Source organism: Hypanus sabinus, chromosome 3, assembly GCF_030144855.1.
Source record: "Hypanus sabinus isolate sHypSab1 chromosome 3, sHypSab1.hap1, whole genome shotgun sequence".
Taxonomy (NCBI): Eukaryota; Metazoa; Chordata; class Chondrichthyes; order Myliobatiformes; family Dasyatidae; genus Hypanus; species Hypanus sabinus.
The window spans coordinates 26,869,444-26,894,660 of NC_082708.1; the positions used below are offsets into that span (position 1 = coordinate 26,869,444).

General features: G+C 39.9%; 2 protein-coding genes and 1 long non-coding RNA gene across 4 annotated transcripts in view; 2 read left to right on the top strand and 1 right to left on the bottom strand.

The window, feature by feature from the left end:
• LOC132391121 (BTB/POZ domain-containing protein KCTD21-like) overlaps window positions 1-25,217 on the top strand; it is a 63,756-nt gene that overhangs the window by 16,059 nt on the left and 22,480 nt on the right. The gene's annotated exons all lie outside the window — the stretch shown is intronic.
• On the bottom strand, window positions 40-19,740 carry LOC132391123 (uncharacterized). Its single transcript, XR_009511092.1, has 3 exons — window positions 19,558-19,740; window positions 14,088-14,148; window positions 40-640 (listed from the first exon to the last, which is right to left on the bottom strand). It is a non-coding gene; the product is annotated as an uncharacterized LOC132391123 (long non-coding RNA).
• Window positions 12,344-25,217, top strand: part of alg8 (ALG8 alpha-1,3-glucosyltransferase) — a 65,791-nt gene continuing 52,917 nt past the window's right edge. The window contains exon 1 of one of the 2 annotated variants that reach the window (XM_059963922.1): window positions 12,344-12,384. In XM_059963922.1, the coding sequence (XP_059819905.1) occupies window positions 12,377-12,384 (8 nt within the window). In that variant the 5' untranslated portion in view covers window positions 12,344-12,376. Of the gene's footprint in view, window positions 12,385-14,178; window positions 15,052-25,217 lie in introns of those variants that run through there. The other variant, XM_059963924.1, reaches the window with a different exon arrangement.

Below are 25,217 nucleotides of genomic sequence, written 5' to 3' on the forward strand. Positions count from 1 at the left end.
AGTGAGGCAAATAATGTACTTCTGAGAGTTAAACCAGGGTCTTTTACAGATATTACAGCATTCAAGTTTATTTTGATTGAAAAATACAACAAAAACATCTTGAACTCCATTTTAAATACATACAAAAGTTTACACATTTCCATATATGCACAGAAGACCGTAGGACATAGGAGGAAGAGTTAAGCCATTCTGGTCTGCTCCACTATTCCATTATCCCTCTTAACCCCATTCTCCTGCCTTCTCTCCATAACATAATTCAATCAATATCTATTACCTCCATGCCATCATTTTCATTAACATAGGAGACAGGTTGCACAACCTTCTCTTCAGATGCTGCTGGATAGAGTTCAGCATTAAGTTTGATGATACTCATTTCTGTTGTGGGACTAGTGCTAGACAGCCTTCTAGCACTCACTGTTAAAAGGTTTTCTTCAACAATGCTTTGCAAATCCCCTGTACTTTCTACATCCTCTGCCTTTGTATTATCTTTGTCCAGGCCTGAAGCAACATGACTGGAAGATTTCCCAGAACATAGCCCCATTGGGTAGTCACAAAGATTAACAGCTCGTTGGCTCTTGTGTTAGGGTAAGATTTGTTCAGAAGTGTTCTGCTGCTTTTTGACTGGGATCCCATAAGAAACCTATTTTCAGATAAAACAGAAATTAGAGTGATTAACATACAAGGAGACTGTAGCTAAATTGTTTGATAAATTTAAGAGGTTGTGGTTGAGTTACGGAGGAGGCAGACATAATTATTAAAAAGTAAACTTTAATTTTACTAATTTATTATTTAGCTTGCATGTGAAAGAACATTTTTTTCCTGAGGAAACAAGAAAGCTTTAACAACATGAACACAAGATACTCTGCAAATGCTGGAAATCCAGAGTGACACACATGAAATATGGGAGGAACTCAGCAGATCAGGGAGCATCCATGGAAAGGAATAAAGAGTCGATGTTTCAGGCCAAGGTCCAAAACTCAGACCTGATGAAAGGTCTCGGCCTGAAACAACAACTCTTTATTCCTTTTGTAAACACAAGGGTTTCTGAAGATGCTGGAAATCCAGAGAAACACACCATTCCTCCAGTATTTTGTATGTATACTGTTTATTCATTTCCATAGATGCTGCCTGACTTGCAGACTTCCTCCAGCATTTTGTGTGTGTTAGATGACATGAAAACTTCTTATAGTGTTTTTAGCACAGTCAAATCACTTAGTGTTTTACCACAGTAATTATCATTTTCTTTTTCACCTTTTGATGAACTACAACCCTCTTCTCCAAACCACCTACCTACAAAAACAGGCGATTCTAATATCTGGGTCTTGGCAGGCAAATGCGTACCTCACTGGAGACTAGATGGAGGTGGAAGACAAAAGTTGTCAGGAAGAGAATCTGGGAGCAGTTATATGGAGACCACAGACCCAAGTACCTGAGGCAGCCCAGGGAAAACACAGAAGTACAGAAGAGAAGAGCAGTGATCAGGGTAGTCATAGTGTTACTAAGCTGTGGGGTATTGCCAGTTGGTTCAAAAAACAAATGATTGAAAGGAAATGTTGAATGATGGAGCAGGCCCCAAGGGTGTTTCGTCCTCTACCATTCAACATTTCCTTTCAACTATTTGGTTCTTGAACCAACTGGCAATACCTCTGAACTTCTGACTGCCATGATCACTTTGCACTAAAATGGACTTCATTTTTTTTTGTTCTAATTGTGTTTTATTTCTTGCAAAAATTATATTTAATCTAAGTTTTTTCCTGTGCTTGGTGCTTATACAGAGCTATGTGCCTGTGATGCTGTAAGTTTTTCATTGCACCCACGCATAACACAATTTTGACTTTGCCATTAAGTAATACACCTTACTGCTTATCGTGGAGCACAGCACAGAAATGGAGCCTGCAACCCAGTTCATCAATACTGGTCATGATGCCTCACATAAAATGCTGGAGGAACTCGGCAGGCCAGGCAGTGTCAGTGGAAAACAGCAAACAGTTGACATTTTGGGTTGAGACCACTTCATCACCCAGTCCTGATGAAGGGTCTCGGCCCGAAACATCGATCGTTTACTCTTTTCTGTAGATGCTGTCTGGCCTGCAGAGCTCTTCCAGCATCTTGTGTGTGTTACTTGAATTACCAGCAGCCGCATATTTTCTCGTGTTTGTGATCATGATGCCTTTTTGAATATACTGAATGACATCATTTCTACTGCCTTCTATGGTAGTGAATTCCACAGACTTACCCTCTATGTGGAGACTTTTCACCTATACTCAGATTCTGAAGCTGTGGCTTCTGGTCCTGCACTCTTCGGCCATCCAGAACATCCTCCCTGTCTAGACCCATTGAAATGTTTTAGGTTTCTGTAAGTTCCCTTCTCATGCTTCTCCTAAAGGGTTGGTGGCCACGTTATTAGGTACCTCCTTTATCAAATAAAGTTGCCACTGAGTATACGTCTATGATCTTCTGCTGCCATAGAATCTATTTTAAGATTCAACATGTTGTGGTCTTCTGCACTCCTCTGTTGTATTTCATGGTTCTTTTAGTTTCTGTCACCCTCTTGTCAGCTTGAACCAATCTAACCATTCTCCACTGACCTTTATCATTAACAAGGTATTTTCACCACAAAACTGCTACTCACTGAATGATTTCTATTTTTTGCACCATTCTCTGTAAACTCCAGAGGCTGTTGTGGATGAAAATCCCAGGAGATCAGCAGTTTCTGAGATACTCAAACCACCACATTGAGCACCAACAATCATTCAACAGTCAAAGTCACTTAGATCACATCTCTTCCTCATTCTGATGTTTGGTCTGAGCAACAACTGAACCTCTTGACCATGTCTGCCTGTTTTGATGCATTGAGTTGCTACCACATAGCTGGCCAATAAGATATTTGCACAAATGAGTAAGTGTACAGGTATACCTTAAAAAGTGGCCATCAAGTATATTACCAGAGAAAATAGACCTATCAAGACATTAATCTGTCATTAAATGTCCATCCAAAGATGGTATAATTTTGCAATGAGGAGAAAGTGGGGTAACTTGTCCAATATTCACCAGGCCTCAGAAGAATGAGAGACAACCTTATTGATTGGTGGGAAATTCTGAGAGGACTTGTTAGACTGGATGCAAGATGGGCATTCTCCTGGTACAGAGATTGGAATCAGTTATCACAGTTTCAGGATAGAGGACTAGAAATTCAGAATTGACATCAGGTGAGATTTTCTCACTCTGAAAATAGTGAACTCATTGAAATTCTCCACAACAGATGCCTGTGGAGGCAAACCCACTGAATATATTTAAGAAAATTGATTTGTGGGTACAAGACATCAATAGTATGTGGAAAGAATGGTGATCATGAAAATCAGAATCAGGTTTATCTAATGTATGTCATGAAATTTTTGTGGCAGGGCAAAGTTAAGATGGAGCTAAATGGCGACTCCATTGCTTGCATCTTTGGGAACCGCTTTACTTCTATCTTCGATATCTCTTTTTTCCCCTTTTCAGGTTGGGGGACGGGCTCTTTTGAAGATCCTGACCTGGATTTACACTGTGACTTTGGTTCTTTGTGCGAATGGGACCCACTCTCAGTGCCTCACGAACAGCCACTTTTCTATATCCCAAAGACATGGCCTGGAAGACGAACATGCCTTCAGGGTTCTGGGATTTCGTGGCTCTGGGGACGTGTTGATTCTAGGCTGGTGCCCCTGACTGAAGCGTCACAGGAGAACATGGAACTTCGGGAGCAGTGGGTTAGCTGCTGGGGGGTGTGTGCCCAGAGAGTTGCGCCTTTTTAGTGCTGACTCTGGGCGCAGAGCTTGGAAAAAACATCACAACAGACTGTTAGCATCATAAATCACTGAGTTGTTTTGTTATGTCTCCCCTCTCGCTGTGAAATGGGGACACCTCTTTTTCCCTTATTAGGGAGAGAGAGAGTCTGTGGTATGTCGAATTACTGGGTGAACGAGTAGTTTTTGGGGTACTGCAAGTCTGTGTATTTTTTAATGTTTTGCTGCACGCTTGAGTACTCAGTGGAGGGTGCTGATGCTTTCTTCCTGGTGGGGGTGGAGGGGTTGTTGCGTTGCTGCTGCTTGTGAGTGGGTGGGGGCTTCGGGGTTCAAATGTTTTAACTGTCATTCATTCTTTGGGGCACTTCTCTGTTTTCGTGGATTTGAAGAAAAAAAATTCAATTTGTATATTGTATATATTTCTCTGGCATTAAATGCACCTACTGAAGATGAAATATTAGTCATGAAGCACATTGAATGGTAAAACAAGCTGAAAGGGCCAATTGACCGACTTTAGCCCCTATTTCTCTACATTTCTTAATGGGATGTTATTCATATCAACAATGGGCCTCAACGATGAGGATTCATTTGTACAATAGGCAGTGCACAAACCCATCTAGGGGACAACATTAAAAAGCTTCAGATGATCACAGCCACCTAGAGAAAATCACAAGACAACTAAGCTGAATAAGTTCAGAGTAAATTCATTACCAAAGTCTGTTTATGCCACCATATGTTACCCTGAAATTCATTTTCCTGTGGATATTCACAGTAGATATAAAGAAACACAATAGAATCACTGAAAAACTACACACAAAGATGGATAAACAGCCATTGCACAAAAGAAGACAAAGTGTGCAAATACTGAAAAAAAAACAAATACTAATAATGAATAAAAAAGTAATAAATAATATTGAAAAAATGAGTTGTAGAGTCCTTGAAAGTGAGTCCATTGATTATGGAAATTATATTCAACTAATTTGCTAGTGTGTTTTGTGGATGTGGCATATAATGGTTAAAGGAGAATCAGTGGATGTTATGTATCTGGATTTCCAGAAGGCATGCTGCTATGTTTAGCTGAGCCATCAATCTGCCATTCCACTGGTGGCTCATGAGAGTACAAGTGACGTGCATGACTGAATAAGCAATTGCAACTTTCCTTTTGTCTCTGTGCATGGCTGATTGATTATGTTACTAATGGTCCCCTAGGACAAATGGAGAATTCATGGTCATTGCCCAATGCTGGGGGTAGACTATGGTTTCTTTGTATTGATATAACTCATCACTGACTTTCTTTACGAAGTGCAGTCTCTGCAAGCACAGGTCAATTAGAGGTTGAAACATTTTGTTCTGGCTGTACATTGAACAACTCCTGTAATGCCTCACCTTCGTTTGCTTTCTCTAAAACCAAAGGAACATATACAGTAACACACACAAAATGCTGGTGGAACGCAGCAGGCCAGGCAGCATCTATAGGGAGAAGCACTGTCAACGTTTCGGGCTGAGACCCTTCGTCAGGACTAACTGAAAGGGGACATACATAGTACTTCTCTTGGAAGATGATGCGCCCTCTTTTTGACTGGGTGAAGGTGAGAGAACAGGAAGGACTACCTCCGAAAGTACAGAAGTGAAGCAGTTTTCAACAGTGCATAAAGTATTAATGTTGCCTGAAAATTAAACTTTACATGGATCATTGTTAAAGTATATACAAAATGTATTAAATCAGTTTCCCTTCACCTCACCAGTAGCAACTATTTAGTGAGGCATGCATGAATGTAGAATAGAAATGGTATTTATGAAAAACTGGAATATTACTATTCTCTTAAGTGTGCCAGCCAATTTCAGCATAAGTACTGCAGGGTTTATTGGAATTGGCAATAAAATGAGTAAAAGCAATCATGGGTGGGGGTCCAAACATTGTAGGAAAACTAACCAGATGTGAGGCACTGTAAGTAAGAGATGATTTGGTCCTTGATGCTACCTTGCTGGATGGCAGACAGCATTGCATTTTTGACAGCATTGGTTATATTTTGCCTTCACAGGAGAAGGCCTTCAATTTTCCTCCCTGCTTTAAGTACCTTCTAGGAACCTGCTGAATGCTTGTTGCTTTCTGTATTTTATGTGTCACAGGGCAAGTACATGATTTGGGAATATGAAGATCATACAAGATTTTAAAAGCAGGTTAACTATTACCTGGGTGTGTTGGCCCTTTGTGGTGTATGTGGTGTCCAGGGAGGGGTAGCTCCTCTGGTGAAGGGGCTTGTTATGTCCATTTTGGGGCTGCTCAATCACCTTTGGTCCCCAATGGACACTTAGCTCTCACAAGTAGCTGTTTGTATGTGACAATAGCTGCACCCCGGTACACCACTTCGACAGGCAGGCTAAACCAGATGAGGGTAGCTGGCAGCTTTGTGCCTGTCCTAGGATGCGAAGTCAGCTCCGGCAGTCCAGGTAGGTGAGATCTACAGTGAGATCCAATAGCCAGGAAGGCACTTCTGCAATGGTCTGTGGACAGTAGACATCATGGTCACCCACTGCAACCAAGGAAAACCACAGTTGGTGAAGCTTGTTTATACCACTGGCCTCAGACTTCTGAGGTTGAGAGAGTAGGGCTGCCCCGGTGCAATGACTTTTCCACTTTAAAAACTCTCCTGCACAGGTTTCCGGTCATTGTCAGACACAATGGACAACCACCATTGTCCCTTTACATTTAAGTGCCAATAAGATCCTTTGTGAGACAGCAGAATTAAGATACATAAACTGCCATGCCAATGTGCTTGCAATAGACCATCAAAATTCTCTTTCACATTCTATTATAGTAATAGAGTCATCAAACACTACAGCACAGAAACAGACCCTTCAGCCCATCTAGCTTTGCTGAGCTAATAATCTGCCTTGTCTCATTGACCTACACCCAGATCATAGCTCCACACCCCTCCCCTTCCATGGATCTATCCAAATTTCTCTTAAATGTTGAAATCAAATACATGTCCACCAATTCCACTGGCAGCTTCCTCCACACTCTCAACACAGCCTGAAAGAAGATCCCACCTCATGTTCCACTTGAATAATTTACCTTTCATCCTTAAGCCATGACCTCTAGTTCTAGACTCACACAACCTCAGTGAAAAAAGCCTGTTCACATTTTCTCTATCTTTACCTAACATAATTTTGCACACCTCTATCAAATCTTCCCTCATTCTCTCATACTCTAGGAAACAGAGTCCTAACCTATTCAACCTTTCCCTATATTCAGGTCCTCAAGTCCTGGCAACATCCTTATAAATTTTCTGTGCACTCTTTCAATCTTATTGATACTCCTTATATCTTATAGATAAAGGTCACTCCTTTAGGTGGGTGACCAGAACTGCACACAATACTGCAAATTAGGCCTCATCAACAACATGTACAATTATAAAACAATATCCCAACTCCTGTACCGAGCACTTAGATTTATGAAAGTCATTGTGCCAAAATCTCTCTTTACAACCCTATCTAAGCTGTGATGCCACTTTCAAGAAGTTATGGATCTGTATTCCCAGATCCCTCACTTCTACTGCACTCCTCAGAGCCGTAGCCCCTCACTGTGCAAGTCCTACCCTGGTTTGTCCTCCCAAAGTGCAAAACCTCATTAAATTCCATCATCTGTCATTTTTCAGCCCATTTTTCCAGCTGGTCCAGATCCTGCTGCAAGCTTTGACAGCCTGAAGCTAAGCCTTAGGCTTGAAGCTCATATGAAATAGCATTAAATCACTTTGTTGGTTCAATCTAGGCTACTCTAGTAATACCAGTCACTTGCTCGTAATATGCCAGTGACTGGATCGTGATCCCCACTGTACCCCACTCCTGTAAGTCTCAGAGAACAAAAAACAGCAAGATTTTGAAGTGGTGCTATTATTGCCAATCATTAAACTTGAATTAATTTTTCCTTGTGACCGATAACCTATTAACAACTATCGATACTATATTTTCCTACACCTGGCCCCTAAGAACTACAAGAATACCTTATATTATTGGTACATATGACAATAATAAACCAGTTCATCAATTTACATGCCAAACCTATTTAGCCTCCTAAGGAAGTCGAGGCACTACTGTGCTTTCTTGGCCTTGGCATCCTTATGGTTAGACCAGAGTGATTTTACTCCCAGAAGATTGAAACTCTCAACCCTCCCAACCTCAGCACTGTTGATGTAACCAGCATGTGAATTGCCACTCCTCCTGAAGTCAATGATCATCCCTTTAGTTTTGGTTGTTGTCATGACAGCCGCTACTTGAGTTCCCTATCTCCTTCCTGTTCTCCAACACATCATTATTTGAGACTGGGCTCACTACTGTGTTGTCATCTGCAAGTTCATAGATGGTGTTAGGGCAGAATCTGCCCATGCAATCGAGAATGTATGGAAAGCTAAGTAGAGGGCCGAGGATGTAGCATTGTAGGATACCAATTTCACAGAGCAGGGGCGGTGAACCACTTTGAAAGCATGTGCCCAAATTGGCGATAATCTTCCAAACAATTTTGAACAGAGATTATCATTGATTAATGAATTAGTAACAATAATAATGGACTTTAATAAAAAAGGATGAGTCCCTTATTTCTGTGTATTCATTGTTTTACTATTAATAAAGGTATAACAGAGACAGACTGAAATAAATGAAGCATTCTTGAAAACCTAGTTGAAAATTATTAATATCAATTTTTAAAAAGACAATTGAAAAATTATATCATTTCTAAATGTTTATTGTTCTTGTAACTTTTTACTGTCCAAGTAATGCACAATGTGTAGTACTTACGTTTCTTGTTTATGCATCTCATATTCTGTCAGGGTAGCCTCCAACCTGATAATATAAATATCAATTTCTCCTTTTGACAATTTTTTTCACTCTCTCTCCCCTTCTAATCCCCTCCACGGGCTCTTACTACTTCTCACCTGCCTATCATCTCCCATGGGTCATCTCTTCCTTTCCTTTTACCAATGGTTCACTCTCTTCTTCCTCTCCAGCCCTTTACCTTTCCCAACCACCTGGCTTCACCTATCACCATCCAGCTGTCCTCCATCCCCTTTCCCTACCTTTCTATTCTACTGTCTGCCCCCTTCCTTTCCAGTCCTGAAGAATGGTCTAGACCTGAAACATCAACTGTGTATTCATTTCATAGATATTGCCTGACCTCCTGCAGCATTTTGTATGTGTTGATGTGTACATCAAGACTGGAGGATTTCAAAAGGTATGTTCTAATATCATGTGCTCTTGCAATCTGTGTCACTGGCATCAAGCCAGTCGAATATGTTTCCTTTGAAAACATCTCAGTGCTCTCTGGTTATAGAAAAGTCATTTGCCGCTTCATTTAGCAGTAAAGATAATCGCTATGAATCATTTTTATTATAGGTGGGGTTTAAGGAATTGAAAGGTGGCACTACAAACTGCATGACAACAAAAGTTTTTGCATGTGCCATCTTGGGCAGGTGTGCTTTAGGTTCACGACCCCTGTTACACCACAGAAATAGGCCCATGCAGTTGAGGCCAATTGTGTCTGCCTATACGATTTAAGATGGCACTACCAAAGATATGGCAGTTTGGCAAGCAAGAGATTTGACTAAAAACATCTTTTCTGAAGCAAATTGTGGTGAACTATTGCCGAAGACAGTGGGGAGGCAGGCAAAGGCGAAACTGGTTCAGGGGATGACCCATGCTGGGGCATTGTGAGGCCCAACATGTTCAAGCTGCCCGGTTCACAGATGGAGTTGGTGGTATCGCTCAATTTGGCGAGATCAAGAATGGCTTTGGGCTGGGCAGCCCAAGTTTATTGTGGCACCGGGGTCTGGGCCCTGGAGCTAGGCACTACCCAGTGCTTGGACAATTTAAACCAGTCCAGATGGACTGGAAGCCCAAGTGTTGAGACAGGTAGCAAAGGTTTAGCAGATTTTGCTCCCTCTCTTAAGAGTATTTATTCTTTCTCCACGGCACTGAGGCTGGAAATTGATCCAGCTGCTGTGTGTTTTTGCCCCACTGGTGTGATGAACTGGGACCGAGGCCTGGGCCTACTGTGGCTGCCTATAAGGAGACAAATCTCAAGGTGTATAGTTTAATCATTCTTTGATAATCTATGTGCTTTGAATCTATTTTTACTGATTGCAGTCCACTGGTCAAGAATCCTGTTGCGACGGTAGGTGTTGAGACCCAGACCCAGGTCTAGTAATTTGGAGATGAGTTTGCTTGGAATTATGGAATTGAAAGCAGTAATTGTATTAAAAACTATTGTACTTCAAATTATGTTATTGAAGGAAATAAGATGTGGTGGAATATCATAGTCTGAAGTCTGTCTTATATTGTCTTAAACTAACTCCCCAGTTTTCTGCAGGTGATTTGCTATTTAAAGAAGGAAGGTCCTAATTCCTGATGGCTCACTGTGAACATGACAATTCAGCAATCAGACCCAAACAATTCTCAATACACAGGATGGACTGAACTGCTGATTTGGAAAAGGCAGAAGGTTGGGGTGGGGGGGGGGTTGTGCTTCATGATAAACTCTCTGTGGTGCTCCCATGTGGCAGTTTAGTCATACTCTTGGTCCCCTGACCTGGAACATCTAGTGATTAAGTGCTGACCATTCTACTTAATAAGAGAGTTCTCCTACACAACAAAGAGGAGGTCACCGGAGGCAGAGGAATGGCTACGGGATTGCTTCAAGTTGATGGTTTGGGCTGTGTTCATGGACATTATCATGGATTTTATAAAAAATAGTTGTAGACGAGAGTGTCCCCACAAAATCATTCAGAGTTGTCCCCAACCAGAAGTCCTGGATGAACTATGAGATCTACAATCTGCTGAGGGCAAATCAGTGGTATTCAGATCTGGCAACCAAGTAGATGCAAGAGGTCCTATTACGATCCCCGGAAAGCTTTCTCACAGGAGAAGTGGCAATTCCGGACTAAACTTAAAACAACAAAGGATGCTTGACAGCTGTGGCAGGGCTTGAATGTTATCACCTCCTATAAAGTGAAATCAAGTGGCATAGGTGACAACAGGGCTTCGCTTTCAGACGAGCACAGTGCCTTCAATGTTCGCTTTGACTGTCAAAACAAGTAGGAAACATCACAAACTCCCACAGTCCACAATGACCCTGTGATTTCAGTCCCTGAAGCTGATGTGAGAGCATCTTTCAGGAGGGTGAACCCACAGAAAGCATCCGGCCAGATGATCATGACCAGATAAAAAGTAGATCTGTACTCTTTGGGGTTCAGAAGAAACTAAGAAGATTTTACTGAAGCATATAAAATCCTTAGGAATCATGACAGGGTAGATATTGAGATCATTCCATTAGAATCCTATGGTTACAAATAGAAGACGTTCATTAGGTGCGTCTTCTTGTAGGGGTTAGTGGATCACTGGAATACTTTACTCGAGATGGTTGTGGAGGTGATATCATCGAGATATTTAAAGAGGAAATAGATAACTTATTTGACCCATTAGGGAAATGAGGCCTATATGGAAGCAGCATGGAACATTGAAATCCTATAGAAATAATCATACTGAATGACAGAGCAGGCCTGTGGCTCCTGTTTCTTATGTTCTAATGTTCTGAATTTCAAGCTAAATTAGCCCATTTCAGTTGGGCATGCATAGAGGTGCCACATTAGAATCGATGTCACGACCCCAACAAATCCTTCTCATGAAGAAAAACTAATAAAAAAGGGGAAAAGGCCAATATTTGAAAAAAAATTGTCTTACATTTCCTGATTTAGTTAAGTACTGAGCATCTTTTACATGGCTGAAAACACTCAAAGCATGGACTTTAATGGGTTTGTCATGTGAACATGGACCAAGACTATTCAGGGGGGCACATTCAACTCTCAAGAAATATAGCAATTCAGGTGTTGCCACCAGAGGCATGGTAATGTTGAGATCACCACAACTGCTTAAAATTGATTGTTTGCTCCTAAGCATCCTTATAAAATTAGCTTCATTCATCTGCTTTCCGTAATTAATCCATTTCATATTAACCCTCAGCATAAAAAAAACTCTCCATACATTTTCTTTGAACCTGTTAGAAGTAATTGAGGGTTCTGAGTTGGATGATCAGCCATGATCATACTGAATGGCGGTGCAGGCTCGAAGGGTCGAATGGCCTACTCCTGCACCTATTTTCTATGTTTCTATGTAAATTCTGTAGAATTTATCTCCTTTGTTTTCCATCGTTGAGCTGTAAAGGTACTCTTGACCTAATTGCTCAAACTCTTTCAAAATTATAGTAATTTCTATGAAATGCTCCATTAGCCTACAGTCTTACAAACAACCTTGTCTCGAACTAGGGAATCCATGTTGTTATTTTTCTGTATCTTTTCCAGAATCAAATTCTGCCCTTGCCTACCAGGATTAAGGACATTTGTGGTTCCATTCAGCAATCATTGGAGAGCAAAAGATACATAATGTTTCACAGACTAACCTTTATTAACAGTCAGAAGGACACAAAAAGGAACTTATTTCTACGTCCTTGTTTAGCTGCTCATTTGACCTGGGATTATAAAATCATTGAGCTGGTACTTTATAGTTAACAGTAAGAACTTCCTGCTTGTCTTAAAGCTGTCTCGACAATGATCTTGTAAGTCCATGTTTTCTCTTAGTTTACAATAAGTAATGTACCTTTTCAGAGACTAATTTTCCTGGAGAAATATCCTTCAGCTAAGTGAAAATGTCAAAACATTGGTCAGATCACACTTGAGCAGATTTAGGCCCTATATCTAAGAAAGGATGTGCTGGAACTGGAGAGGGTTCAGAGAAGGTTTACAAGCATGATCCCAGGAATGAAAGGATTAATATTTGAGGAGCATTTGATGGTTCTTAATCTGTACTCACTGGAGTTTAGAAAACTGGGGAAGGGGTTCTCATTGAAACCTACCAAATATTGAAAGGCATGGATAGAGTGGATGTGGTGAGGATGGTTCTAATAGAGGGAGAGTCTTAAACCTGAGCCTCAGAGAACAAGGACTTCACTTTAGACCAGAGATGAGGAAGAATTTCTTTAGCCAGCGAAAGTGAATCTGTGGAACTCATTGCCACAGACAGCAATGGAAGCCAAGTCATTAGGAATATTTAAAGTAGAGGTTGATAGGTTTTTGATTAGTAAGGGGGAATCAAAGGTTATGGGGAGAATGCAGGAGAATGGGGCTGTTATTGAAAATAAATCAGCCTTGATTAAATGGTGGAGAAACTTGATGGGCTAAATGGCCTAATACAATTAATACAACCATAATGGTCTTATGGTCTTCTAGTTAATTTTTAAAGGTTTTGTTATTCTCCTCCTTCAGTCTACATTCACCCTCCATACTCCTCTTTCACATTACTTAGGATTTCAAAAACTTCCCCAAGGTGTAGTGAAGTAATTATTTCTTTATCATATGTCTCAATAATATACAATTCTGGATAAAGTGGATCTATTTAAATCTCCTGTCAGTGGGCTCACACTATCTGAACACACAGAGGCCTCAAAGACACTGATTGCGACCTTGTTATGGGACTTTCTTGGGGAACCTGTCAACTGAACACCAAAGTACTATCTCTTCCACCCGTGGAACTTCTTGGATTATGGTGAATTGATTTTATCTACCTTGACCAAATTTTCTCGTATGTCCTGCAAATTGTTTTGCGTTCTTCCTCTCAGTCTGCTATATCCCAGGAACATTCCTCTTTAATCATTCCAAATTCAAATTATTTATTTGTGTGAAGTTCAAGATAGAATGGAATATTTTACATAGTCTCAGTGAGAAAATCACCACACTTCTCCTCATTTCTATTCTCTGCCATTCAGCTGAACTTATAACAATGTTTTCACATTACCTTTAATGCCCTCTGCCTCAATTTTGTTGAAACTCTTGGGGTTTTCAAACAAGCACATTGATTCTGTGCTGTTCCTTCCTCCACATTGACTTGATGAATTCTATTAAATTGCTCAAGCATGATCAACATTTTGGAAAAAATACGTGTTATTTATTCATTTGTATCTAAGGAAATATTCGTCCATGTTATTCCAATTCATGGTGTCAGGAAAAATGATAAAATTGAAATATAATTTACATGTATAATAATGTAAACTTATAAGAGTAATCTGTAAGAAAGAACAAGGAGCACTATTGTAAACCCTTAAGTCACCTCCAAGGGTTTCAAAATGGACAATATGTGGACTATACTGCCATCTAATGCATTGAGTTATCACGATACCAGCTATTAGCATGGAAAGATTATTCTTAACTAAGCAACAACATAATCAAACAACATTAATATTGCTGGTATTTTTAAAATACTTACTGTTAGGATAACTTCAAATGAATCTGTCATTCTCCTAGCTTCTTCGAAATGACGCGGTCTTCTGTTGGTACAGTATAAATGTCAGTTTGTGTAATTGTACAGAAAGCCTGAACATCTGGGTGGAATCAGCAACTAACAAAAAGCTCAGGATCTCTCTCTAGTCCATCTCCTATTATATAAAAGCAATCTTGATACCCTTAGTAACGAGAACATTACTATGGCCTAACATTGCAGCCGATGATACAATGATAAACAAGAATCTTTTGTTTTCTTCCTGTAGCTCTTATACATTCAATCATAATCATTTAAATTGTGGCCACAACAGGATACGCTATTATGGGCAACCAGCATGGAGAATAATCTTGTTTACTATAAGATCCCAGCTTCTTTTACATTCACCATTTTACCCCCCTTCAGAGTTCAGGATGAATTATTATTCAATTCAGAAAGATAACAATGCTCTCTGCCGACCTGCTGGGAGATCTCTCTTGAATGTATTCAAAATAAATTGCTTTAAACCAGTTCCAAATCCATTTATTTACATTTTAATTTGTTCGATGCCTTATACATACATTTTAGAAGTACAAGTTCATATTTATAAACCAAGCATGTGAAGTCCTCCAAAAGGATCATAACCTTGCCGTGGGGTGGAGGCTCGCGTGCTTCAATGACCTGGAGAGCTATGCTGGCTGGAGTCAGGGCCTTGTGCTTTGGCTGTTGGTAGGGTCACCCATACCAAACAGGTCAAAGGGTAGAGGCCTAACTAGAGTGATCGACCACCGGCCCTCCAGGTTCAGGGGTTCAGTTCGGGGCTAACAACCCTTACAGGTCAAAAAAAAAATTGTTACGGAGTCAGCAATAAAGAATCTTATATATGTGTGCGATGGTGTGGACAGACAGAGATGGAGGGCCTTAACTGCTGCCCTAAATGCCAACGGTGTAATGAGCACTGAAAAGAAAGAGTGTGAGTACATCTTTTAACTTGTAAAGTAATATGAATTGCCAAAACGTAATATGAGAATTCATGTTGAAAATCTAATGGACAAAGTGAATTGATTCTTCACCTTTAGAGATCATTACTAATTAAAACAGTTCTTATGAGAACTGAGTAATTGTTTGCATTGACCATTAATGAGCTTAGCAGCTTACGCATTCGTGTCGGGGGTCCACAGCATTGCAGCTCCCACCTGGCAATTCTGCCTCTGGTATTCGCAGAGAATACTGGTATAGGAAAGGAAAAGTATCTCTGGTGTTGCTAATACCCTGAAGGTACAATTAAATTGCATGGCGAACCTTCTGTACATTGCTTTATATTGCAACCTGTTTTGCTGAGCAGAAACCTGTGGATTGATAAATTGGTAAAAGCTCACAGCAACAATACTTTTACTTGGAAAAGAATCTAGGAGGAAATTAAATTAAGTATTGAATATGATGGCAATGATTTTCTGAAAGGAGGGTTGAAAGGGTTCATTTTATTTGTCAAAGTATGCATGTACAATACAACTCTGATAGTCGTCGTCTCCAGGTCGCCATGAATTACAGAAAGGCCATGGGAACTATTGAAAGAAAAGACGTCAATCCCCCAACACCCCCCAACTGCATGAGAAAGAAGAAGAAACAAAACCAGCAAACCCCAAATCCCCCACACCCTCCCTCGTACCAAAAAAAATCTAACAGATTGCCCACACGGAAATCAGCAGCTGGAATATCAAACCCCAAACCAGATAATAATATAAACATTAGTGAATCCAATCAGCACCATCGTAGTGTAGCGATTAGTGAGATGCGACTATAGCAAGGGGCATTCTGGAGTTCAGAGTTCAATTGCAGTTCCATCAGTAAGCAGTTTGTACGTTCTTCCCATGAACTGCGAGGGCTTCCTGCGGGTGCTCCAGTTTCCTCCCACAGTCCAGACCTACTGGTTTCTAGATTAACTGGCCACTGTAAATTGTCCTGTGATTAGGCTAGTGTTAAATAGGTGGGTTGTTAATTGGTGTGGCTCATTAGGCTGGAAGGGCCTGTACCATGCTGTATCTGTAAATAAATAAAATAAATATAATAATACTGAGCAACAAGCACAAAATGCTGGAGGAACTCAGCAAGTTGGGCGACATTTATAGAGAGGGCTAAACACTTAACGCTTCAGCCCAAGACCCTTTATTCCTCTCCATAGATGCTGCCAGACCATCTATGTTCCTTCAGTATATTGTGTTTGCTGCTCTGGCATTTGAAAAATCTCCTGTGTTTATGATAATGCTGAGGTTATTCCCATATCTGAGTTATTTTCATCCTTTCAGTAAACTCTATCAGAATGATCAAGCAGTTGTGCTTCTCATTTTTTTTTGTCATGACAGCAATCAGCAGACAGGATATTTGCTGCAATAAAAATGAGGGATTGGCAATTACTATCTAAACACTGAAATTTCATACCTAATAAATTCCAGCAGTTTACCAGAAATGCATATGCTCAAAATCTAGTAAGTATATATCACAATTATTAAGACCTTAACTCTCTCATAGGAGCAGCAGAGCAGCATCAAGCTTAAGCCGGTAGTTTAAACGGGTATTTTCATGACCAATCACTGCTAAGCATTTTTTAAATCAACACAATAAAGTTCATTTGAATCTGTGTTCCTGTTCGAGCTTGCTGGTTGTTGTCCATGCTATTTTGTTTCATATGTTAAATAATTTATTTTAAAGTTAAATGCAGACAAAATTTTATCATCAATGTACTAATACAAGTACATGAAAGGAATTAAATTTTGATGCATTGATCAACTCTTAGGTCAGTATATACTGCTACTAAACAGAATTTTGACAATTGTAGATTTGTATAAATGACTTCTATGATGTAAAACCTCTCTACTTATCAAGAAATTTTAAATAACTGTCTTATCTATTTTCCATTACTGTTTGTTATTGTCAATAGCATACTGTAAATAATAAAGCAATAACAAAAAAATGCATTTTGGCCTAGAGCAAAATATTTCATAATACTGCATCTTTCAATTAAATGTTAGCCTAAATTTTCCTACTTTTGCTTATATTGCTATACCTAACTATTACTTAACTAATACAGTGCATCACAGTGTTGGTATTTTATCTATTTCTCCACTAGAAACAAAATACTAATCAGAAAAATCAATTTTCTTTTTGTCTAAAAAGTCTCAATGAATTTAGTTTTTAATGAATACACATTTCTTATTTTCAAATGAATGCATGAAGCTTTTACTGTTTGAGGTTTATCTTCAGTTTGGATTGCTATATACATCATTTGATCATAAGTTTACATGTGGACCCTCTATTTTTAGGATTTATGTTATAAAATACAGAATACTTTCTACACGTTATTTATTTATTAATAGTTTAGTCTGGTTTATCATAATCAGTTTATTTCTTACTCTGTTCAAATCTGCTTTGCTTGAATGCAACACCTTACCATTTACACTTTGACCTATTAAATCTAACAGCAAAGTCAATCACCATGTTGCCATCAGCCTTGCTATGATGCACCCTCCCTATCATACTGCTGTCCATTTTATTCATCACTAAACCTTGTTGCATAATCTATTTTAACTAACTACTTTGAAAGAGCGCAGACAAAACTTTTCATGGATGTACTAAAACTAGTACAATAGAAAAAAATTCAACCTTCAGCAGGCCAGGCAGGATCTGTGGAGAGAGAAACAAGATTAAAGTTTCAGGGTGGTGTCTTTTTATCTGAAAAATGTGCTTGCAATCACCAACTGAAACATTAATTTTTTTCTCTCTTGCTCCCCACAGACCTGCCAAGTACTTCCAGCATTTTGGTATTTGTTTATTATTGTTGCCTGAACCGATGTACAGAGAAAATCTTATCTTGCATACTGTTCATGCAGATCAAATCATTACACAGTGCATTGAGCTCGAGCAAGGTAAAACAATAACAATGCAGAATAAAGTGTAAAAGATGCCAAAGCGTCTGGTCAGCGTTGACCATGAATGTTCCATCCAGCTGCCTAAATATGCAAGCCAGGACTGTATGATATGGAGACCAAGCTGCGCATCTGATGAACCCAAAGGAACAACTGACCAATACAATTTGGCACCAGAGATGTTGCAGAAGTTGCTGGTCAGTGTTGAACTTAGGACTGCCTTGGGCTTTACTCCTGAAGCCTTCCTCATGAGTCCATGAGTGGGTGTAGCCACAAGGCAGGGAGTGTTTGAGATCAGAGTTTTCCTTCTCCTAGATGAGCTGCCAACCAGGGCTGACGAGCCCCATCTGCCTGAAGTAACTGATGGTAAGATGCCAGTAACCCACCTTTGCCCCTTCTCCTATCAGTAGAAATGGTTCTGCTGGGATTAGCAGCTAAGCCACACATGAAGGTCAAGAGCTGAACTTGGTTATCAGTGGATATTTGAGGCGCACGTCATTGAGAGCATTTCATAGGTAGTCGGACCCTGTCCTGATTACCACCCAAGGCTATAGCAAGCTTAAGGAATCTACCAAAAGTATGCAGTCCAGGTAGACAATAAAGTGCATGATCATAACGAGGTAGATTATCATAAAAGAGGTCCATTCAAGAGTCTGATAACAGTGGGGTAGAAGCTGTCCTTGAGCCAGGTGGTGCAACTTATTTCAGGTTTCCAATACTGCAATATGTTTTCTTTTGGATTCTTATTCAGAGTTTTTGGCTCCAAGGCAATGTTCTTCTACAAAGACATCTAAATGTATTCTAAAAGTTCGATGCCTTTGCTATCCAGACCAGTCTATTTCTCCCCGCTGGAGAGATTAAAGTGTTCCATTATGAATCATATTTCCCTAATCTCTGCATTCTTTCTCTTCTCATTGTGCCACTGCCAGCAAGAGGTCCATAGATAATTACTAGCCATGCCTTGCACCCTTAACCTTTGGCTATTGAAGAAACTTCTAGAAATGATGCAATTAGAGAATTGTTCAATTTTAAGCTGTGTTTTCAGATACTGTAAGATCTATTTGTATGAAGGTAGCTATTCAAGCAGACATCAACCTCATGTTCACGACCACATACTCGTACATTAACAGAAGGAAATTAGTATAAATATGCAAGAGCTGGTGAATTGAGGGGGAAAAGTATCACAATTTTCTGTGAAGAGGTAACCTGGTCATCTCTTCCTGATTGGTTCAATGTTTGACTACATTTGATGCAGCTAATTTTTCCAAAATTGTTGAGGAAACTACTTAATTGATGCAGAATACCAATCACCACTTTCTTAAGCCAATTTGAACAAGAAGTAAATCTGCCCTTTCATCCAAGGAAGTTCAAAAATAAGTCTACCTTCCAAACTTTAGTGTCAAGTACAAATTATACTACGCACTGAATTTGAATATCAGTTAAAAAAAAAGTTTCCTCAGCTATAACACAGAACTGCGAGTGTTAACTTGAAACAGTACTGATAAACTTTCCCCATTTATTTTTCTCCAATTATTTATTAAAGCATATTCACCAACCTTAGATACAGATCGTTTTCCATTAAAAGAACTGGAATGCCATTCTTCTTTCTAATCTAATTCTGAAAGCACAGTCTTCATCAACTTTAATTCCAATTCAAAAGGTGTAATATGTCTCTCCTGGATGAGTCCTGAACTTTAAAAGGATAATGCCTGCATGCTAATGGTAGGATAGTTTGTGTCACTTAATAAGGTTTGTTTGGATTCCATGGATACTGTAATAACCTTTCGTGGTTGACCTTGCTATAGGGGAATTCGCGTTTATCAAATGCTGACTGATCTCCGTGACTGAGCATTTAATAGTTTATCATTAACAGAGGCATTATGTAAAAAAGCTGAGTCTGTTGAGTAGTCAACTGTTGAAGAAAGTCGTTTGTTCTACAGCCGCTGATCTTTCTGGCACATAATGCCCCATGCAGAGCTAAAGAGTGTGACCATTGTTTATCCATTAAAACAGACAGAAATGACAGTGGTCTCATGGAATTACATTCTATCCATCTGACCCATGATAACTCCCACCTAATTCATTCAACCCAGTCAGTACAACCTGCAACTCCATTAAAGGTTAGTCACTCCCTCTTACATCTATGTATGCTGTTCACAGGATAAAGACAATAAGAGAAACTGTTCCAATATCTGCCATTGTTTAGCTGAAACTCATGTGGATTAGTACAGGCAACACACGCAAAATACTGGAGGAACTCAGCAGGCCAAGCAGTATCTATGGAAAAACGTACAGTCGATGTTTTGGACCAAAAATGTCAACGATACTTTTTTGCATAGATGCTGCCTGGCCTGGTGAGTTCCTCCAGAATTTTGTGTGTGTTGCTTGGATTTCCAGTATCTGCATATTCTCTCTTCTTTGGATTAGTACAGGGGTTCTCAACCAGGGGTCCATGGATGCCTTGCTTAATGGCTTAAAAAAGTTTTGAAACCCCTGGATTAGTAGCATGTTGACGTTGGAGGGATGTCCATTTGGAACAGAAATGAGGAGGAATTTCTTTAGTCAGAGAGTGGTGAAACTATGGAATCCATTGCCACAGGCAGCTGTGGAGGCCAAGTCATTGGGGATATTTAAGGCAGAGGTTGATAGATTCTTGATTAGTCAAGGTGTGAAGGGATACAGAGAGAAGGCAGGAGATTGGGGCTGAGAAGGAAATGGATCAGCCATGATGAAATGACGGAGTAGACTCAATGGGCTAAATGGCCTTTTCTGCTCCTATATCTTAAGATGAATGAGATTGCCAAATAGAAAGTCAAAGTAAATTATTGTCAATGTATATATATGTCTCCATATATACTGTGAGATTCATTTCCTTGCAGGCATTCACAGTAGAACATATAATAGAATCAATCAAAACTGCACACAAAAAATACTGACAAACAACCAATATGCAAAAGATGACAAACTGTGCAAATACAAAAAAGACAATAATAATAAATAAAGTAAATAAATAATACTGAGATAGAAAGAGAAGTATGAGAAATGGAAAGAGTAGTTTCTGAAGTAGGAGAAAAGAAGAAAGGGGTTCTGCAGGAGTCGGTATTGGGGCCATTTCTTTCAATGCTATATGTCGGTGATCTGGGTGATGGAATTTAGGGCTTTGTGGCCAAGTTTGCAGATGATTCAAAGATCAGTGGAGGGGCAGGTGGTGTTGAGAAAGCAGATTAGAAGAGTGGCCAAGGAAGTGGCAGATGGAATATAGTACAGGGAATTGTATGGTCATGCACTTCTGTAGTAGGAATAAAGGCAGGGAGAAAATTCAAAAACCAGAGATGGAAAGGGACTTGGGATCTTGTTGAAACCTATCAAATATTGAAAGGCCTAGGCAAAGTGAACATGGAGATGGTGTCTCCTATAGTAAGGGAGTCTAGGGCCAGAAGGCAAGACTTGGAGTACAGGGATGTCCCTTTAGAAAAGAGATGAGAAGGAATTTCTTTATCCAGAGGGGGTAGAATCTGTGGAATTCATTGCCAAGGACTGCTGTGGAGGCCAAGTCATTGGGTATAATTAAAGCAGAGATTGATAGGTTCTTGATTAGAAAGGGCATCGCAAGTCATGGGGACAACACAAGTTTCAGGTTTAATTATCATGCAACTGTACATGAACATAGCCAAATGAAACAGCATTCCTCTGGGGCCAAATACCAAAACACGTTACCAACAGCACACAGCACGCAGCATAAATAGCATATATGGCAACAATTTTAGAAAACATGCAGTCATAAAGAGAAAAAGATATACTGTATAACTCAAGTCCCTGAGCTGTCATGCTAGTTCTTCCACCAAGTGAACACCAGAGGGCAGCACTGAATAAGCATCAGAGATCAGCACCAATGGTAGGTGCCTGCTGTCAACCCAGTACAAAATCCAGTCAGCTCTGGTGACCACAACTGGCAACTCTGAGGCATGGGAGCTTTATCCACGCAACAACCAAGGCAACACAACTCCCCCATTGATCACACCAATGAACCAGTGAACTGAACTCTGTGTCACTAATGTCCAACAGGGTTTTGCGATAACAATGAAAGCATCCAAGACAATCACTCACAGCTTTTTTTGGACCGTACACCATCTCGGCACAACAGTATGCAACAAGTCCAGGCCGTGACACAATTGGACGCAGTAAGTCCAGCTCCATCACTATCAAGGAGTTCGTCGATGGGATGGTCCTGCATTATTGACGTTCTTGGTTTCCAGCAGCGATTTGTGATCGTGAAAGAGACGTACAGGATGAACAAGCACACCTTTGATTGAACCCGAAGTGGTCACCGTGTCTGGGCGCACTGCCATCTTACCGGAAGGGGATTGAGCGGGACAATAATCAGCCATGGCGGAATGGTGGGCCAAATGGCCTAATTTCACCCCCATGTCTTATGGTTTTATGGTCTAAGAAAGAGAAATAGAAAGAAAAGTAATGAGTCCAGGTTGTGAGTAACTGCTGATGTATATTGATATAATGGTTGTTTGTAGACCTGTCAACCGAAAGATTGGCTCTGTTGTAGGAGTGTTCTCATCAAGAACAAAGCACAGGGGAAATCAAATACATGACACATCAGAAAATATGGTTCCAGCTTTGAATGCATGGTGTCTGCATTGCAATGCTTCTGTTATACAGAATAAATGGAGCCTAAGTGTTTAGAAAATGAACCTCATGGTTGTACATGTTGTACTTTGATAATAAATTTACTTTGAATCTTGAGCATTGAAACCGCTTTTATTTTTAATATGATGGATAAAGAATAGTACATTGACGCACACATTCCTCTCTGCAATTCACCTAAACATCAAACGCAGAAGACTATTCCTTCCTACAACTACTGAGACATTTCCCCTTTAAAACAACCTTTATAGCCTCTCAACTTTAACTGGTTGATGGATCTGAAGGAATTTTTTTTGATTCTTTTATTTCTATTGATACTGTTAACTCATTCATTTCAAGGGAGTTTGCTCTTTCCATTTGATTGGAGTCATGGTCATAGAGTTACAGAGCACAGAAAAAGGCCCTTCAGCCCAACATGTCTATGCCAGCCATGAGGCCTTTCTGACTGAGTCCAATTTGCATATATCAGGTCCATATCTCTCTGATCTTTTCCTATCCATGAACATGTGAAAATTTCCTCTAAACACTGTAACTGTATCCTTCACAACCACTTTCTCTAGCAGATCTTTCTACATGTCTTCTATCACCTGTGTGAAAAACTTACTCCTCTGGACCCTTTTAAATCTTTCCTCACTCACATTAAACCTATGTGCTCTAGTTTTTGACTCCCCTACCCTGGGAAAAGGACTATGCTCCTCAGGAGTTTAGAAACAAATGTAAGCACACCCCTCATCTACATTCCAGGACAAATAGTCTCTACTTGTAACTTAAGGAGAGACTAGTCTTGGCAGCACCCTTGTGAATCTTTTTGGCATCCCCCTCTTCCTTAATCACCTGCTTCCTGTACGTAGTTTGGTGGCCAGAAAGGCACACAAAATTCCAGCTGAAGTATCACCAACATCCTATACAGTTGCAACACGATACACCAAGTCTAATACTCAGCGCTTTGTCAGATGAAAACAAGAATGCTATATCTACAGTACTGTAAATGGCAATGAGGTTCACTCCCTGGTGAGCTCGTTGCCTTTTATGCTTGCTGTTAGGGAGTATTCTAGATGCATGTGAATATAGTAGATATCAATTCAAACAAGAACCTGTCATCAGTTCTTATTGTAAATTGTACACTGCAAGCAGTAAATAGAAGTGACAGTATTGTGCAAAAGTCTTGGGCACCCTCACTATATATATGAGCCCAAGACTTCTGCACAGTACTGTACTTCTACCCTGGGTATCTCAGTTCTATAACACTCCCCAGGGGCCTGGTGTTTACAGTGTAAATCCTGCCCTGGTTTAACTTTCCTAAATGCTTTCCTGTCTTGCCCTCCAGTAACTTACCTGTCATTGATGTACAAGATTGTAGTTCAGAGGATGTGCTCTCCAATGCATTGATAAAATTGTGAAAACATTAAGCGACAATGTAAGGTTACACAAACTCCTTTTGAGTAGCCTGACAGCATAATCCTGCACGTGGTGGAAATTTGATGTTAAAAACAAAATGATAGAAATATTCTGCAGGTCGGGAAGCATAATTACATAGTATTTAAATTTACACTCAGTGGCCACTTTATCAGAAGCACCTATACACCTGCCAATCAGCCAATCATGTGGCAGCAACTCAATACATAAAACATGCAGGCATGATCAAGAAGTTCAGTTGTTGTTCAGACCCAACATCAGAATGGGGAAGAAATGTGACCTAAGTGACCTTGACAGTGGAATGATTGGTGGTGCCTGGTTTGACTATCTCAGAAACTGCTGAGATCTTAGCCTGACAATACAGAGGAATAGAATAATAGAATATTACAGCACAGAAACAGGATCTTTGGCCCATCTAGTCCATTCCAACCTAATCTGCTTTGTCCCATCCACCTGCACCTGCAACATATCCCTGTAAACCCCGTCCATTTACATGCATATCTGAAATTCTCTTAAATTTTGGAATTAAACCCACATCTATCACTTTCCCCGGTAGGTCATTTCTGCACTTGCAAAACCCTTTGGGTGAAGGAGCTGTCTCTCAGATACCCCTTAACTATTTCACCTTTCACTCTAAAGTACCTGTGAGCATTCACTATATTTTTAGATGTTAACACAGATACAGTAGAGTTTAATAAGGTAAATCTATTCAACAACAAACACAAAATGCTGGTGAATCCTGATGAAGGGTCTCGGCCTGAAACGTCGACAGTGCTTCTCCTTATAGATGCTGCCTGGCCTGCTGTGTCCCACCAGCATTTTGTGTGTGTTGTTGTTTGAATTTCCAGCATCTGCAGATTTCCTCGTGTTTGCAAGGTAAATCTATTGATGATTTTAAAAACTGCAAGTTTACATGAAATAACAAATTGTTTGCTTGATTCTCTAAAGAAAAATAATGATAGATTATTTTAGAAGACCCTTCTCAATTCATCTTATGAACATTTGTTGAGATTTTTCTAAGCATTATTGATGCTGAATTTCTGACAATGCTTTTATGTCTCAAAGCAGAATGGTTGCTCAGCAACATAAGAGACAGAAGACAAAATCCTATTCAATGCATCACTTTGGAAGGGATCGATTA